Raw genomic sequence first — 17,314 nt, 5'->3', positions numbered from 1 at the left:
CCCTAAGGATAGTGCCATTACTCATTATCATCTCATAACCACCTGTGCTGGGTTGGTTTGCCTTGCTCCTCCCTAGCTACAAGAACTCAAGAGGCATCTCATCCCTCTTTCCATCAAGTTCTAGGAGGCTGAGTGGGTTGGGGTGGAGGCCTAGCCCTCGGGTGCTCAGGTAGCTGAAGGGGTGCGGGAGGCTGCTGCCTCTGCTCCCTTTGTTCAAACTCATGCTCAGGCAGCAGCAGGCGTGGGCGTCCCCAGGGGAGGCAGTGACAGCTTCAGAACTCATTTGGGCTTTGCAGATGACAACTGTGTCTGTGGGGCCCAGTCCGGGAAGGTGCAAGCAGACCCCATCATGTCCTAACTAATGGGCCTCCCTGGTGGATATGGGCCCTACCTAGAACCAGCCCAAGTCAAAGTTGAGTACCTCTGGGAGCTAAACGTAGCCTCAACCTTGCTCCCTACAGGATAGGGAGGAGTAAGGAAATGCGGCCCAGAATCTGGAGACTTGGTCACTGTGTCAGTAAGTTACTAAAATTACTTCTGGGCCGGCCTGTGGCTCACTCGGGAGAGTGTGGTGCTGATAACACCAAGGCCCCGGGTTCGGATCCCATATAGGGATGGCTGGTTAGCTCACTGGCTGAGCGTGGTGCTGACAACACCAAGTCAAGGGTTAAGATCCCCTTACCGGTCATCTTTAAAAAAAATAATAATAAAAATAAATAAATAAATAAAATAAAATAAAATTACTTCTAATGGATGAAGTGGACCCGATTATCCGTAAGGGGCTGTGGCCCTTTGACGTGGACTACCCCAGGACCAAATCAGTTCTGGAGCCTCCATAGAGATTTAGGTTCCTTGCTCCTGTGGGCCTCACTTCTTGTCTGTAACAGCAGTTTCCATCCACATCCATCCCTTACCTGGGAACTCCGAGAAGAGAGTCAAAGTGAACAGATACAGTAGAAAAATTATTTATTGAAAAGGGAAGGAGGCCCCTTGCTGGTGCCTCCTGGGCCTTGGCCAAAAGGGGTTGCCATCGTTCAGCTCTTCACGACAGCATCTGAGGGCAGAAAGTCTGTCCACACCTTACCTTTAATAATCTTAAAGGGGAAGTGCCGTGGTGGAAGGGTAAATCACAGGATCAAATGTCAACAACAGCACTTCCAAGCTCTTGCCTTTAAGATCTTCTTAAAGGCAAGTGGACAAATGCAGCAGAAAAGAGCCAGGACGTTTCTGGAAAAGTCTAAGGAAGACGAGTCTTTGTGTTTTTACCTTTAAGAATCTCTTAAAGGTGAGGCATATTCACGCAGAGTACGAAGGAAGTAACTCCGTCAAAGAATCTACAAAACGCTTTTCCACTTCTCGCTTTTAGACTCTGTTTACAGCAGAGGTGGCCAAACGCGGAATAATAAAAGACGAGCTACCCCGCAGAACTATTTTCCTTCCTAACCCGCCAGAACCCGCCCCGCCCACCGGCCGCAGCGCGCCGCCCTCACCTCCCGCCAGTCTGCGTCCTCGCCTTCCAGGTGCTCCCCTGCCGGAGGTTTCTGGAGAACGCGGGGTGGCGGCGCGCCCCCCGCTCCCCACCGCTGGGGGCTGGAGGTCCGACCCCGCGGTCACTCCAGGGCATCCTGGGAGTTTTTGGTTTCCTAGACGGCCTCCACAAAGGAAGCCGGACCGGGCGGGGCGAAGGAACAAACGGAGGGCGCGGTGGCCATGGCGACCGCAGTGGCCATGACCGGGGCTCAGAGCACTGAGAGGTCGTGACACGACCTGGAGCGCTGCTTGAAGAACTTGGCGTTGCGCGGCACCAGGTTGGCGAGGAAGCGCTTGGCCTTCTTCGTGAGGCTCTCGCGGCGCGCGGGCGGCGCGGGGCCCTCGGGGCTGCCCTGCTCGTGCCGCTGGCCCCCAGCGCGGCTCTGGCCCCGCCGCAGCCGGATCTGACGCACTGCGCCCTCGAAGAGCTCCCGCGTGTTGTGGTGCAGGGCGGCCGATGTCTCGATGTGTTTGCAGCTCAGCGTCCCGGCCAGGTGGCGGCCCTCTGCAGGAAGGGACCAGTTCAGGCGCTCGCCCAGCCGCACTGGGCGGGTGGCAAGGGTGGGCCTGGGGAGCTCTGGGCGTGCTGTGGAAAGGGATGACTCACAACTGAGAGAACAGGGCTGCGATCTTATGGTGGGGCAGTGGAGATGCGAAGGTGAAGGAGAACGGGGCCTTGGAGGACAGGTAAGGGGAGTGAAGAGAAGGGATTCTCAGGGCCCTAGGAGTTGGGCACTGGGGGTCTGCCTTTAGCTGAATACAAGCAAGTCAGTGTGCCAGTGAGGGTAAAAAGGCCTTAAAAGAGGTGACCTGAAAGGGAGAGCGTTCCCCTGAGATTGCCAGTTTGGAATCGGTTCAGGATACACACCTTCCAGTGATACCTCCCGAGAGCGGGCCAGGTCGCTCTTGTTTCCAACGAGGATGACAGGTAGGTCGTGATGGGGCCTCCCAGCCCGGAGCCGAAGTAGTGTCTCTGGAACTTTGGAGAAGCTTTTTCTGTCGGTGACTGAGAAGACGATGAGAAAGGCGTCCCCGGTCTGAAGGCAGTGGTCCCGCAGCCACCCCCCTGTATCCTCCTGCAGACAGAGAGTCGTGGGACGTTAGGGCTGGAGGCTTGGGAGATCCTGTCCACCCACATCTCAAAGATAGGAATCCAGCTGTGAGGGAGAAATCACCTGCTTAGGACAGCAGAGCTAGTTAATGGCAGAATCTCCATACCCAGAGTGTGTTTGTGGGGAAAGAAGAAGTTAGTAATGTGAGCCCTATATGGAGGAATTGGGGACATAGCATCCTTAATTAGGGTAGCCATCCTACTTCCTTATGCTTAAGTTCTCCATTCAAAAATGAATGCCATTCAGGTGTATATAATTTTCCTCTGGTTTCTACATAGTATCCTTTATGTCCAAATATTCAGAAGTCCTTAGTTTTTTTCCCCTTCCTGATATTCCAGAGCCCTGAGCTCTTGTCCTGTCACATCAGACTCTTCCAGGCTGAAAAATTTATGGATGGGGTTAATTTCAGGGTGTCCAGCCTAGCTTGCAGCTGCAGGGTTTGTCAAATTCAGACCCTAACTTTCCTTTGGATCGGAAGATCCCAGAAAGACAGTGGCTCTTATGGTCACAGGCCATGATATACACATTGGTGTGGGCCTTTGCTCTCTGAGTTGATACATATGAAAGCCAGGGCTGGCCAGTTAGCTCAGTTGGTTAGAGTGCAGTATTATAACACCAAGATCAAGGGTTTGGATCCCCATATGGCCAGCCAAAAAAAAAAAAAAAAAAAAGGGTCAGGTTCCAGTATGTGTTGAAACCAGGGCCTTTAGTCCCACCAGCCTTCAGCCAGACTTTGCCCTTGCCCAGTTTGTCCAGCTTCATTACCTGCTTGCAGCCACATCTTAGTTCTCACCTGTTCCCAGATGTCATAAACAACTACAGTTACTTCCTCTTTATCCACCATGATGCGTCTCTCATAGGTGTCCACTGTTGGGAAATAGAGGGAATAAAGTCCACTCAACACTTGTGACTCCTGGTAACCAGGGACACCTCGATGCCAGCACCAGGGAACCCCCTTTAGAGAGGCCACTAAAAGCACTGGAGAAGCTTCTCTTAGGTTCTGTCCTCTAGGGGCTGCTCATACCATGAGCACTTCCATCCCTGACTGGGGCTTCAGCACACTCTCAACCCCTCAGTGCTCCCCCAAATACCTGGGTTCTCCAGCTCATGAGCACTGTCTCCCTGGAGACCGCCAAAAGTGCCTGCTAGGGTGCTCTTGCCCACGCCGCTCTCCCCCACCAGCATGACCTTGAAGATGCCATCCTTTTGGGCAGGGGCTGCCTCCCCTGAGCCCAAAGAGTCAGAGGAGCCAGAGGATGAGGCCTGAGGTGGCCAGTCAAGTTCATCTACAGCCTGGGCTCTTCGCAGCTGGTGCTTGTAGGGGACGGGCATACTGCCTCTTCGTCTGGGGGCCCCAGGGGCAGAGGGTGGCCCGCTCCGGTCCAACCCTGCCAACAGTTTCTCTGGTTTCTTCAGCAGTGTGGCATCTGCCTCTGGGGGGGAGGGGAGGTAGGGCAAAGAAAAGGAAGGAATGAGTAGGGTACGCCCAGCTATTGGCAGAGGGCTCAATCCAGGTTGCTGCAGTTTCAGAGGCCCAGCCACATCCAGTCGATGACCCTGACTAAGAAGGAATAGAATCTTTGGCCTGACCTCATACTAAACTCCCCCAGAAGCCGGAACTGGTGAGCCTCCAAGGAGCTGACATGATGGCTTCCCAGTGTGGTCCTAGCCACAGTCTGTTCAAAATGTGCCCCATGCAGGGGAGGCACCTGCACACAGACTCACACCCACTCACAGTTTACACTGATACACAGGCACACCCCTAGACTAGGCCTCTGGCTCACGGGGGTGGGGTTGGCTCAGCCTCCTACTGCTTGCTGCACTGGTAATCACCAAACAGGAGGGGATAAAAAGCAGACACTGCTGCTCAGGTTCTGGGGAGTAGGTACGAGCAGAGTCAAAAACTTTTGGGGGAGCCTGTTCCCAGGGAAAGGACTTTTCTCTTTGAGATGATTTGTGTGTGATTTTGTGAAGGGGTATGTATGTGTGGGGTGGGGGGGCTGGTGCTGCTTGTGGCCCTGTAGGTGAGCATACCCAGTGCATGGTTGTGTGTGAGAATCCTTCTGTATCCTTAGCTGTCCGTGTGAGTGGGAAAGAATATTGTGTTCATGGAGAGGTAGAGAGAGTGTGTGTGAGTGTTAGCGCAAGGGAGAGTGACAATGCATGGGTCAGGGTAACTAGAGGAGGAACAACAGACACAACAAAATGGGATGGAGAGAGACTGGAAATAGCCCACGGTCAATACTTGGCCAGTAGCCAGGGCCTCCAGGAGCCAAAAGAAACCCTTACAATAGGTCCTCAGGGTAGCCCCCTGCCTGTGATTCCTAGGCTCGTGGGCTGCCCCTTTCCTTCCCCCCTTACCATCTGCCCTACCCAACTGGGGGATGAGGCTGACCTAGGAGCCATATACCAGTTTCCTCAAGCAAAGCCCTGAGAGTGATGGGGGAGGGGGCATTTAGGCAGCTCTTCTCCCTCTCCACCCTAGTCCAGCCCCAATCCTTATGTGAGCTGGGGTTTTCTCTACTTCCTGACTTGCACTTCCCCTCTTGCTAACTGGGCTCAAGCTTCTTCAACCCCTAGTTCTGACCTCCCCACCAAAGCTTCATCTCCCACCCCCATGGTTTCAGCCAAAAGCTGCCCAGGTTAGCCCTCACCTGGTGTGGGTGTCCCTGGTGGGGAGGCCCGGCAGCTGCCAGAGGGGCAGAGTGCTGTGGTTTCTGTGTCCATGTCCATGTCGGTATCAGGGTCCGTGTGCATCGGTGTGCGTGTGCGTGTGCAGCCCAGCCGCTCGCAACACCCGCTCCCTCACTCAGCAGCACTGTCAGCTTTTCCCTTTAAAACCCCCCCACACACACACGCCCTCCTCCCAGACACCTGGGGAAATGGTCCCTCCCCCTGGTGAGGTCACATATGCTAATGAGCAGTGATGTCAGCGGGATTCCCTCCTTCCCCCCCCACCCCCGGCTTTCCTTTGTATTGCTTCCCTCTGGGAGCACACACATGGTGGAGCCTGGTTAAAGCATGACAGAATAGTCAGAGGGGCAGAAGAGACAGGAGTTCAGAGAGGTGGGGAGAGAGCCGAGGGTGACAGGAAGAAGGGATCCTGGGAAGCTGAAGGTCTTTTTCCAGGAACCCGGACTATGTGTCATTTGTCTCTGTATTTCCAGCGCCGTAACCTATAACCCAGTGTGCAGCCCAGAGTGGGTGCTCAGTGGCTAAAAAGGCAAGAGGCAGAAGGTCTGAAAGCTGATCTGAAAGAAAGAGAAGTAGCCCAAAAGAGATGCAAGGAAAGGAGGGCAGAAAAGGATAGAAAAGCTAGCCCTCTCAAAGAAGCAGCTCCCAATCTTAAGTGGGGGGTGAGGAGTGCCAGCCATCCCAACCCCATCCCCCAATTCCCTTACCTCCCCACAGCACTCTTTGGGGCAGCCACCAGGCTCTCTGGGCTCACAAGGCAGATACACAATGGAAGACGTCTACCTCTTTGTGGGAAGCCTGAATAGCATGTCTCCTTTACTGTTCCTTTTTCTGCCCCGTTCCCTTTCCCTTCCTGTTCCCACTCTTGTCCTCTTCCTCCTGACACCATCAAGTAGCCAAACACATATTCTGATTTCCTCTCCCCTTCTCACCCCGTTTTTGCCAGGTTCTGTGCTAACCACTTTCCTTCATGATCTCCTTTCATCTTCGTGGCTCTAAGGCTCAGAGTGGTGGCCCGGTGCCCTGTCCTCAAAGCCGTCATGCAGCTGGAAAATAGGGACACCAGGATTCCCACCCAAATTTTTCCAATGCCAAAGACTTTTTCATTTCTACAATATCCTGCTTTCCTTCTTTTAAATATTCCAACTGTCTCCCATTATTGGGAACAATCTATATTGTAATCCTCAGTGGACTTTTCCAATGGAAGAGGCAAACAATAATCTTGGGGATAATGTGCAGTGACACTTCACTTATCTGGAGATCAGCTACAGGGCAATAGTGCAGGAGCTAGAGGGAGCAGAAAGGACTCTCAGCAGCTAAAATACTCATGCACTTTACTCATTAGATAGATTCTCCAGTCCTCAATCATGGCCTACTTATCCTTACTTTGTTCACAATTTTAATGTGTCCATGTGTGTTTCTGTACTAGTAGATTAGAAGCACATTTAGGTGCTGGCCAGTAAGCTCACTTGGTTAAAGCTTTGTGCTGATAACACCGAGGCCAAGGGTTCAGATCCCTGTACCGGCCAGCCACCATATAATAAAACAAACAAACAAAAAACAATGGGCCGGCCTGGTGGCGCACTGCTACAGTGCGCCGCTTGGGAGCGCAGCGGCGCTCCCGCCAAGCGTTCGGATCCCACATACAGACCGGTTCCCACTCACTGGCTGAGCGAGGTGCGGGCGCAACACCGAGGGTTGCGATCCCGTTGCCAGTCCTGGTCCGGTACCGTTGCCGGACACGAAAAAAGACAAAAAAAACAAAAACAAAAACAAAACAAAACAAAAAAGCACACTTACAGCATCAAGTGACACTAGTAGTACGGCAACCCCCCCCCCCAAAAAAAATCCTTTTAAAGTAGTCATAAGCATTCTAAAAGTGGTCTAAGTTCATTTAGCATAAAGGCAAATAGCACCCCCCCACTGCTAACAGCTTCTGAAGACACTGCTATAGAGAAGCCATTGGTTTCTAAGATCCTCAGCTATTCAGAAAACTTTTTATTATATTGCAGATATACTGAAGGTGAGTGTAACATTTTAGAATGACTTCCTTCCAAAATGAATTTTTAAAAAACGTTTTAAATTGTAAATGAGTGAGCTTTATGTATTTGGAAAGGTTACTTAGGTGGTTGGATTCATTTCTATGAGACCAGATAAGAGTGAGTCAGGGGCTGCAGACCCCAGCAATAATTCTCTACCTTGACTTCTGCCTGCCCTCAGTCCAGCCTTGGGACACAGAGGCAGGGTGGGTTTCACCTTGAACAGCCTCCCCCTTGTCTCACTAGTAAGAGGCGGCTGGAAATGGTCTGCTGTGCACTTGCCCACGTGCAGGTTCCCTCAAGAGTGGGAGGTCTTGTGGAATAGTGGGATGAGGATGAGATCTGGATCCAAATCAAGTCAGGTCTAATCTGCCACTCAGTAGTGACTGGGCCAGTCTTGTCATTTCTCTGAAGCTGCTCCTGAACCTGTGAAATGGGGTTTACAGTGTGCATGGCGCAGCTTTATTGTGAGGGTTAACTACATATGATAAAGGATCTGGTACTCAGTGGGTGCCCAACTCTCTAGCTGCCTTGATTCTCTCACAGCCTTAGGCTGTGTAGCTAGGGGTCCTTCTCCCCTCCCAGTGGAGCCTGGAGCTTGGTTCGGCCCAGATTTTTGCTTCTTAAGGACTGCATTTTGGTATCTTCTGTCAGCTCAGACTGATTCACAGCGTGATCCCTATCTCATGCTGAGAATACCTTCCCCATCCCCACCAAGAGCTTTGAGATTGAACACCTTAGATAGTGGTGTCCACCTTGACAGGATTTTAAGTTGCTTCATTTCTTTTTCTTTGGAGCCTGGTGAAAATAAACTTGAGTGACTATTCCCTAATGCCCCACCCTTACTTGGGCAGGACCATTTGTCTTAGTTCCCCCATATTGTTGGTATGATGTCAATCCCCTCTCCCCACCACACTGGGACTTCACTGTGGCTTATAAAAGTACTGTTACTTCTTACACCTCATAGAGCACACACCCAACATCTAGAGAAACTTCTTTGAGGCCTACTAATATAAGCACAGGCCTCCCTAGTGAACTCTGCCCTAAAGTCTTCCCTCCAGCATTCTGAAGCATTCCACAATGAGAACCATCCTTTTATCTTAAATGTTTGTCCACTTTCAAGTTGCAAATACCTGAAGGAGGGGAAAGGACTGGAACAGGACAAAGGATGAAGATATCAGGCTGTGGATTTTTGATTTGCATTTGGGAAGGATTGCACTTGGGAAGGAGAGCCCAAAGGGAGAACAGCAAACAAGAACCAAGTTCTCTGGAACCTGTTCCCCAATCTCTGGGGAGGATCTAGAGAGAAAGGAGCTCATGTCTTCCCTGAGCCATGGTACCAGAGTCCCTGGACTGCACATGTGTTCACAACCCCTCTCTACTTCCCCAGGCTCTTGCTTACTAGGAGAGAGAAAAATTGTTCAATTAGTGCTGAGTGGAAGGATGCTGACAGGGTGTAATCAACAGGGCCCTTCCACCAGAGGAGTGGGAATAGGCTAGGCCAGGCAGGAGGGAAAGGGAGAGCCTGAGGGGAGCACATTGTTCTGGGGACTGGTTCTGTTAGGGATGCCTCAGTTTTACTTGGGGGGCATCACTTCTACCCCCATAGCCTCCTTCTATAGCCTTTTTTTTTTTTTTTAAAGATGACCGGTAAGGGGATCTTAACCCTTGACTTGGTGTTGTCAGCACCACGCTCAGCCAGTGAGCGAACTGGCCATCCCCATGTGGGATCCGAACCCGGGGCCTTGGTGTTATTAGCACCGCACTCTACCGAGTGAGCCACGGGCCGGCCCCTCCTTGGTGTTGTCAGCACCATGCTCTAACTAACTGGCCAGCCCAAGATCTGTTCTTTTTTTAAAAAAAGATGACTGGGAAGGGGATCTTAACCCTTGACTTGGTGTTGTCAGCACCACGCTCAGCCAGTGAGCGAACTGGCCATCCCCATGTGGGATCCGAACCCGGGGCCTTGGTGTTATTAGCACCGCACTCTACCGAGTGAGCCACGGGCCGGCCCCTCCTTCTATAGCCTTTGCCCTGATTTTCCTTTCAAACTCTAGGGCAGCTTCTGTCACCTGCCAGAGCCTGGGTTCCATCATTTCTCAGGGATCATTTCTTCCTCCACCACCCTTCCCAGCTCTGGGCACTGCTTGTGCTGCTTCCTCCTTTTCTCAGGAGGCCCAGGGTCCATCCTATAGCCCTAGTCCTCATGTCTGTTTGCTTGTCCTGTAGACTCTCACCCTGCCTAGAATTCACAGTTCTATTCCCACTGTTGACAGCATTCTTTAGAATCCAGTTTCCGCCCTCTTCCAGGAAGATCTCTTGAATTTGGCCACAGTCATGCCAGCACCTTCACACCCTGAACGTTTGTGATTTTTCCCTCAACTCATCTTTGCCTGTTTTGAGGCATCCTGGGTGAGAGCTCTTCTATCTTGTGTAGGATGACTGTTAAGTGCCTGGTGCAGGTGGAGGATGGAGGGAAAGAGTCATGGATCCTCTGTTCCACCAGGAACAGTCTGCTTCTGTGATCTGTGTTCTGGGAGTACTCCATAAATGGCAACCTTCCTGGTTGCAAGGCTCAGTTGGCTCCCCAGACTTCTGGCCTGGCAATAAGTGAAGAGGCTTGGTGCTCGCTCCTGGAGACAGTCATCGTAGAGCTGGGCCCCCAGCAGGAGTGGAGGTGGGAAGGGTTGGTTCTTAGGGATCCTGGAATTTTCTTACCTTCTGAATGGTATAAAAATCAAGGGTGGGGTGGTTGGAAGATAATAGGAAGAGAGCAGAAGGTGAAGGGCTGAGCAAAGGCCTCCACGGGGAGAAGCAGATGAGGTGAGCATTAGCTGAGATGGGTAGAGAGGCAGGGCTCAGGATCACAGCTGATTTGCAAAAATTTTACACTTAGGATTCCTTTATTTTCGACATTAACTTCCTGGGCAATGTCCTAGCTATGGGACAAAAGCATTTGTTGTGCTCTTTTTGTGAGCTAGGTCCTGCAGGAGGGATTTATTTCAGTTGGCGAAACCTAAGGCCCTGCCCAAATCCTCCCCTTGGGGTCTGGAGGGTCTCCAGCCAACAGGTATTTTTGTTCTTAAGGCCACGGTGGGAGAGGGTTTGGCAGGTATGGAGTGTCTAGGCCTATGATCATTTAAGAACTTTGCTTCTTAAAAACAGCCACCCAAATGGTAGTGGTATGGGTAGAGGGTAGTGGTGGAGGGACTGTGGTCTCTGGCTGTGTGTAGAGAGGGATCTCTGTGAGCCCTCTCTCTGCCTGAGGTACACCTAACTTTACAGCAGCCACACAGAGTTAGTGGGAGGCCCACTGAGTCTCCTCAGACCAAGGGACAGGGAAGAAGTGGTGAAGAGGAAGCTGAGCCACCCTCTAAAGGGCCATGCCATTGTGACTAGAGCCCCTAGGAGAGCCAGGTCCCCTCAGGCAAGCAATGGCTCATCCTCTGCCTCGACCACCCAGACCCCCGGTTCAGCCAGTGGCACTAGCAGCACATCGTCCTCATCTTCTGGGGCCAGGACTGCTGTGTGGGGTCCGGGTGGGGTCCAGGTTGGTCCTGGGGTCCCCAGGCTGGGCAGGAGGCGGCCTCGCAGGGCCTGCACCACTCCAGACAATAGTGATGGCTCTAGGGGCACTGAAGGTAGTGGCCCTGGGGTCTCGGGGACAATAGGGAGGGCTGGAAATGTGCTGGCAGACAGGTGGGGGGCCTTGACAGGCAGTGGGGGTGCCTGCTCCCCATCCTGCCCACCCACTGCCCCGCCCTCACAAACTTGACCTGTGCTGCCATCTAGGGCCTCAAGGGGAGCAGCGGAAGTTGTGACCTGAGATCTGGTCTCAGGGGCCCGAGCTGAGGGGTTGGATCGAGGAAGCAGGCCCCAGCGACGGAGACGGCGCACCAGACGGCGTACCAAGCGGCCCCGCTGGCGGCGGCGGGCACCTGAGGCACTGCCTGGAGTCATATCCTGGCGCAATATTTGTAGCAGAGAACGCAGGTTGCCCAGCACTGAGTTCTGCAAGGAGAGGAGGCAGACATCAAAGTGAGAAGGCCAGAGGCTGAAAAAGGTGGGTACAGTGGCGGGACCACAGCAGAGCTGGGACCAGGAGGTGCTAGGGTTGGGGAGAGTGACTTACATCATTAGGGTTCTCTGTAGGGAAGTCTTCTACAGGTGGGATGGCACCCTGGGCAATGAGCTGCCCATAGGAAGGGGGTGCCTGCTGTTGCACAATCTCAGCCTCCATCCGGGAGAGGGGGGCAAAGATGCTGGAAGGAATGAGGGCTGCTCAGTCACTGGTGGTTCCTGGTCAGAGTAACCTGCCCCAGCCTGGACCGCATTCTTTCCTCTACACCCAGGTCAAGACAGCTGGAGCTACGTCATAGCTTTCCAAAAGGTCATCTGAGGTCCCCTCCTTCCTTGAGATTGCTTTCAGGATCTAGACCTCTCCTTCCAGAAACCAACTGACAAGCTGGTCCCAGAAACCTCTTCCCAAGGTGGGCACCTTCATGGCCTCCTGCGGCTGCATGGGCCCTATTTCCCCTTCAATCCCCACTCCTCTACAGGCAGCCCCACTGCCACTTACCTGTACTCCTGGGTGCGAATGGCATAGAGCTTGCAGGTGCAGCCCAGGGCGATGACCAGTAGCAGACCACACACCAGGCTGCCAATGACTGCAGCTGTAATGACCTTGCGGGGCAGGGCATAGGAGCAGTCCCACTCATCACTGCCATCGGCACAGTCTGGCTGCCCGTCGCACACCCACGTCTCATACACACACTTCTCGTCCCGGCATCGGAAGTTGCCAGGCTGGCAGTGCCGGCAGCGTCTCTCGTCTGCTCCATCAGCACAGAAGGTCTGGTAGTTGCAGCGGTCAGCAGGCAGGTAGCAGGCTGTGGCACCAGGGGTGCCGGCAGCCCCACAGGGAAAGTGTCCGGGTGGGCAGCCGGGGCAGTCTTCCTCATCTGTGCCATCAGCACAGTCCCACGAGCCATCACAGCGCTGTGCCTCACTGTAGCAGCGCTCACCTAGGCCCTCGGCAGCCCCGAGGCTAGAACCTAAACCACAGGGTCGGTCCCAAGGCAAGCAGTAGCCCCACACGTGGTAGGTGGCATTGAAGCCCCGACCACTGCTCCAAGCAACTGTGTGGTAGGCCACGATGGCCTGGCCAGACAGTGTCTCCACAGTGACAGCCTTGCCATTGCTGAAGCGGGTGAGACTGCGCAGCAGCCGGGAGGTCTCGGGGGGCCCAGGGCCATCATACACATGCACTGCATCGCCATAGCCCAAGTCCAGGGCCGTGAAGCGCACTGCCAGCCGCCGGCCATCGTGGGGGTCCAGCACCCATTGGCAAGACTGGGGGTGGGAGACTGAGCCCAGATGTGAGTATCCAGGGGAAGAGAAGACCCCATAGAAGTCCTCCAAGGTGAGATTGCAGGGCAAGGTGGGGATGGGGTCTGAGCTGCAACCTGCTTCATCAGAGCCATCACCACAGGCATCAATACCATCACAGCGTTGGGCAGCAGGTACACAGCGGTGGTTTAGGCACTGGAACTCTTCCTGTAGGCACATCAGCCAATCTGGAGAGGCACCACGGAGAGGGGCTGTGAAGCACGAGCCCTCAGGATCCTTCCCTCCTCCTTAGGGCCTCCACTGCCTGCCCTAATGGCCCCTTGGACATCCCTATCCAGCCTACCTTGGCTGTAGGAAAGCAGGAAGCCCTGGCCCACGGGTGCTCTGGCCCCGGCATAGTTGTAGGTAATGGTGACGTTGCCCCCAGGCAGCTGCAGAGGACTGGCAGGTGCCTTGCACAGGGAGATCAGTGGCTGGAGAGGGGAGCACAGGATTAAACGCTCTGAGCCACAGGCCAGGTGCAGCTTCTGGAACCTACAGGGGTAGAGGAGAACAGGACATGAGATGTTCCTAACTGCTGCTGGCTTCCTCCCCCAGTGCCACCAGGCCCCTTCTCTCCCAAGAAACACAAACACATGCTTATCCTTGATCCAAATAGCCAAATAAAAACTCAGTTAACTGTATTCTTTTGTAGTCAATGGGGATTGTCCTAAAAGAGGCCAGTGGCACCATGAGACCATGAGATACATCCTAGAGCCTTTGGAAAAACTGACCTGTGTTCAGGGACTGGTTAAGAACAGATTTATTGCTTTCAATTGTTACAGTAGTGTCACCCAAGTATGGCACCAGCAGGAATTTGCAATTACCAAACAGTTCAATTAACCAGAACTCACCATCCCCCCCAGTGACGTGTGATGAGACCTGAGATCCCCATGGCATTCTGATCCCTCTGCCTGAACAGCCTCTCCCCAGATTGCCCTCTCCCTTTGCCTATCCCTTTCTGGGTAAATTCATGGAAAGTGAACTGTGTGAGGCAAATAGCTTGGTACTTAAAATGGACCCCAACCCCATGACCCAAGGCCAGAGGAGCCTGGGGAGACTCAGAAGTTGAAAAGATCTAGAGAGACTGAGGAAGGTTCTAAGCTGATTAAGGAGTAATTTTAAAACCCAGGCAAGACACACAATGGATTGAGGGACCACTCAGAACAGTCCTATCTGAGCCCAGGACCATTTCTAGAGTGACCATCGTCCTTCAGACATGCGCAGGACCCAAGCTAGATGTCCACCCCAGCCCAGCTCCAATTTGCTATATCTAGCCCAGAATGAGTCAGGCTTTTAGAGCAGACTAGGCCAAATCAAATTCTACTCTTCTCCTGTTGAAAAGGATGGAAATTCCATGGAGAAGTGATCCCTGAAGGTTTTTTCCACAGTGGAGTGGGGATGGGCAGGGGAGAGGAATGGGATCTTTCCCTGCCTCTCACCTGACTGTTACAGTCTGCTCCTTGCTGCCCAGGATGAGCCAGGTGCAGTTGGCAGGGGAGCTGCGGCTGTCCTGGCCCAGGGGCCTCTGTAAGGTGCCCTGCACTTCCAGGAGCACTGCCGGAGGGTCCTCACAAGCTGGACAGAGGAAGGTAAGGACACTGGTAGAGAGCCTCTTAGCATCCCACCCCTCCCCAGGCTTCAGGTCCCAAAGGGGCTGAGCTCTTCAACAACAAGGAGCAGAGCCCCCCCCTCCCCCAAGTTACAGCCCTCTGGCTCCTCTCTTCCTCTCCACACTCTTCATAGCTTCACCTTAAGTATCAACATCACAGTTCTGAGGTCTGCTTTGTGCCAGCCACTGGGAGGAGCAGGAAATACTGTCTTTACCTTTCAGGAGACTACATTCTGGCTAGAGAGATCAAACACGGATATTCCAGGAAAAAAATGAAATAGTACACATAAGAACTACCAGATAAGGACTCACACTGGACCTCAGTTTCCCCATCTGTAAAATAAGGGATGGATGATCTACACTCTAAAACTGTGGCAGGTCCCATGAAATTCGGGGAAGACACAGTCCTTCCTTTGTGTGCCCCCTTATTCCCAAGGTCGCGGAGCCCAAGGAGCTCCCTCCACTCACCAGGATTTGGGAAAATGATTCGGTCTGGATGAGCCAGAGCGCCTCCTAGAGGAAGAGGGAGGAAGGGCAGGAGAGTGAGTCACCCTTAGGAGTTTACTTCACCTGAGCAACTCAAGGAGGAAAGGAAGCCATCTGGAACTTCCGGTCAGTTTATTGGAAGGGATATTAGAGCTGGGGTGGGGACAGGCTGCAGTCTATGACCTCGAAGGAAGGTCCGGCAGCAGGGCTTGTGCGGTCGGTACCGTCATCTGCGGAAGCCAGAGAGAGGATGAGTGTTGAGCCAAGCGGCTGGGAACTTCCCAGGGGTTGAGGCGGGCAGCGCTGGGTGCGGCGGCAGGAACTGGGGGGCACGGGCAGGCGGGGTGGGGGGAGTGGTCACATAGGAAGTAGTTAGAGCGACAGGGCCCGGTGACGGCCCTGGGGGCCGGGTCCCGGGTGGGTAGTCTCGTATCGGTTCTCACCAAGGAAGAGGAGGAGGAGGATGGCTGGCAGCATCCTGGGCCGTCCGGAGGTGCAGGAAGAGTCCCGGGGCTTCTGTCGTCTACCTAGTAGGGAGGCAGTGGCGCTCCGGGCGTCCAGGCCCCCCGGTGCCACCTCCCGAGGGGGCTCCACGGCCCAGGCTCGACCCGTGCTCTGGATGCCAGCGCTGGGGGCAGGGAGGCGGCGGCGGCGGCTCGGGAGTCTGGGCGGTGCCTCTCGCTAACTTCAGAGTTGTTTTCTCCCGCCGCTGCCGCGTCCCCTCTCCTGGGGCCGGCTCCCGAAGCCCCGGGACTCGGCTTGCGGCCGGGTGCTGGGGCACGCCCTCGCTTACAGCCGGCCCGCAGGCCGCGACGCCCCTGTCCAGGCCTGGCCGCCACCTGCCGGGGCTCGAAGCCACTTCCTCTTCGGGTCAAACTTTGCCGACTGTCAGTCCCCAAGGCCGGCCCGGGCTCCGCTCAACTTCTCCAGCGCTTCCAACCGGCGGGACGCTGCGGGGCAGCGGGGGAGGGGAGAAGCAGCTCGGCCCGACTCCCAGCCCCTGCCCAGGCTGTACCCCCGCCCGCCCAGGGGTTGGCGAAGCAGGAGCAAGGGAAGGGGCGGGTAACGAGCCTGGCCCCACCCCTGCCAATCAACGTGCGGGCCCCTCCCACCGTCTCGCCTTAACCCCTTTCCCGCCCTTCCCTGACCTGACTTGTCAGACGGGCCTTTGACAGTCAGCTTCACCCTCCACTTTTAAACACTCTTTGTGTAGTCCTTTGGGTGTAACACGTTTGTTGTTACAGGACACGTTTGTAACACGTTTGTCAAAGGACATCTCATTCCGTAACTGTCATGTCTTTCCTTTGGACCCTTAAGCTCAGTACTTTTCTTGTCCCAGTGTCTGTGATCCATCCGGTACTATTTTTTGTAGTGAGCCTTTATTATAGCAATTACCACACGGTATTGTAGCTATTTGTTTATTCATCATTCCCGCCCCCGCCCCGCCCCTTCTCAGGAAACTGAAACTTGCCGTAGGCTGGGGCCTACACTGTTTACCTTTGTACCCAAAGGGCTTCTCTCCTGCTGAGACAGTAAAAACTCAATACATGGTAAATAAATGAATAGATATGCCTTCCTTGCCACTTGCTAGCTATGTGACTTTGAGACAATTACTTAACCTCTCTGTGCGTCTCAGTTATAAAATGAGCTACAGCCTGGCGGGTTAGCTTAGTTGGTTAGAGCGCAGCCTTGTAGCACAAAGGCCAAGGGTTGGGTTCCAGTACTGGCCAGGTGCCAAAAAAAAAGAGGTGCAACTCCCTTTTAAGGTTGTCCTGAACATTTAGGGAGTTAGTGCAAACTGAACACTAAGCACGTTGCTGGGCTATAGGAAGTGCTCCGAGATAGTACAAGCTGAGCACTAAGCACGTTGCTGGACTATAGGAAGTGCTCCAAATCTGGTAGCAACTGTTACTATCGGTCACAGGAGATATTTCTCACTAATGTGGGCTTGGGGTTACCCTTTCCTGTGGCACTGATAGGGAATATTAATAGACAATAACAACTAATGGCAAACACTTTTTGGGCTTTTTCTACATTTCAGGCACAGATCTAAGTAAGCACTTTACTAAATACTTAGTAAATACTTTACAGGTATTTGCTCGTTTAATCTTCTCAACAACCTTGTGAGGTAGATGCTATTGCTACTCCCATTTTACAGATAAGGAAATGCTGGCACATAAAAGTATTTTGTCCAAGTATATTTTCACCAAGTAAATGGTGATGCTAGGGTTTGAACCCAGGTGATCTGGCTCTAGATAGAGCACATATCTGATCCTACTACTCTCTCCCCTTTACAAATGGCACAAAACAGTTTTCTGTTAATGACATTCATTGCTGTAGGGACCTAAGCAGAGCCTGAGACTTATAGAGTTGGCCATAAAAAATCTCTTCTTCCACTTGGGCCTTTGTCCCATGCCCTAACTCTCTCTGTTCTCCCAACTGCAGCCCTTAATGAT

The 17,314-nt window shown here is 53.4% G+C and overlaps 2 protein-coding genes across 2 annotated transcripts; both read right to left on the bottom strand.

Moving 5' to 3' along the window:
* Nucleotides 1-949: 949 nt before the first annotated feature.
* REM2 (RAS (RAD and GEM)-like GTP binding 2) lies at nucleotides 950-5,445 on the bottom strand. Its single transcript, XM_008566551.1, has 5 exons — nucleotides 5,297-5,445; nucleotides 3,734-4,075; nucleotides 3,436-3,509; nucleotides 2,399-2,606; nucleotides 950-2,035 (listed from the first exon to the last, which is right to left on the bottom strand). Exons 1-5 carry the CDS (start codon nucleotides 5,397-5,399, stop codon nucleotides 1,740-1,742), a joined length of 1,023 nt encoding a protein of 340 aa, XP_008564773.1. The 5' UTR covers nucleotides 5,400-5,445; the 3' UTR covers nucleotides 950-1,739.
* A 4,804-nt stretch (nucleotides 5,446-10,249) lies between these two features.
* Nucleotides 10,250-16,424, bottom strand: LRP10 (low density lipoprotein receptor-related protein 10). The gene is made up of 7 exons (XM_008566550.1): nucleotides 15,302-16,424; nucleotides 14,841-14,885; nucleotides 14,203-14,338; nucleotides 13,065-13,255; nucleotides 11,955-12,948; nucleotides 11,508-11,637; nucleotides 10,250-11,386 (listed from the first exon to the last, which is right to left on the bottom strand). The coding sequence occupies exons 1-7, from the start codon at nucleotides 15,333-15,335 to the stop codon at nucleotides 10,799-10,801; spliced, it is 2,118 nt and encodes a 705-aa protein (XP_008564772.1). The 5' UTR covers nucleotides 15,336-16,424; the 3' UTR covers nucleotides 10,250-10,798.
* Between the last annotated feature and the right edge of the window lie 890 nt (nucleotides 16,425-17,314).

The sequence above is a fragment of the Galeopterus variegatus genome, unplaced genomic scaffold (genome assembly GCF_000696425.1).
Source record: "Galeopterus variegatus unplaced genomic scaffold, G_variegatus-3.0.2 Scaffold253, whole genome shotgun sequence".
NCBI classification, from domain to species: domain Eukaryota; kingdom Metazoa; phylum Chordata; class Mammalia; order Dermoptera; family Cynocephalidae; genus Galeopterus; species Galeopterus variegatus.
The sequence above is the reverse complement of the archived record's forward strand: the minus strand, read 5'-3'. Positions and strand labels throughout refer to the sequence as shown.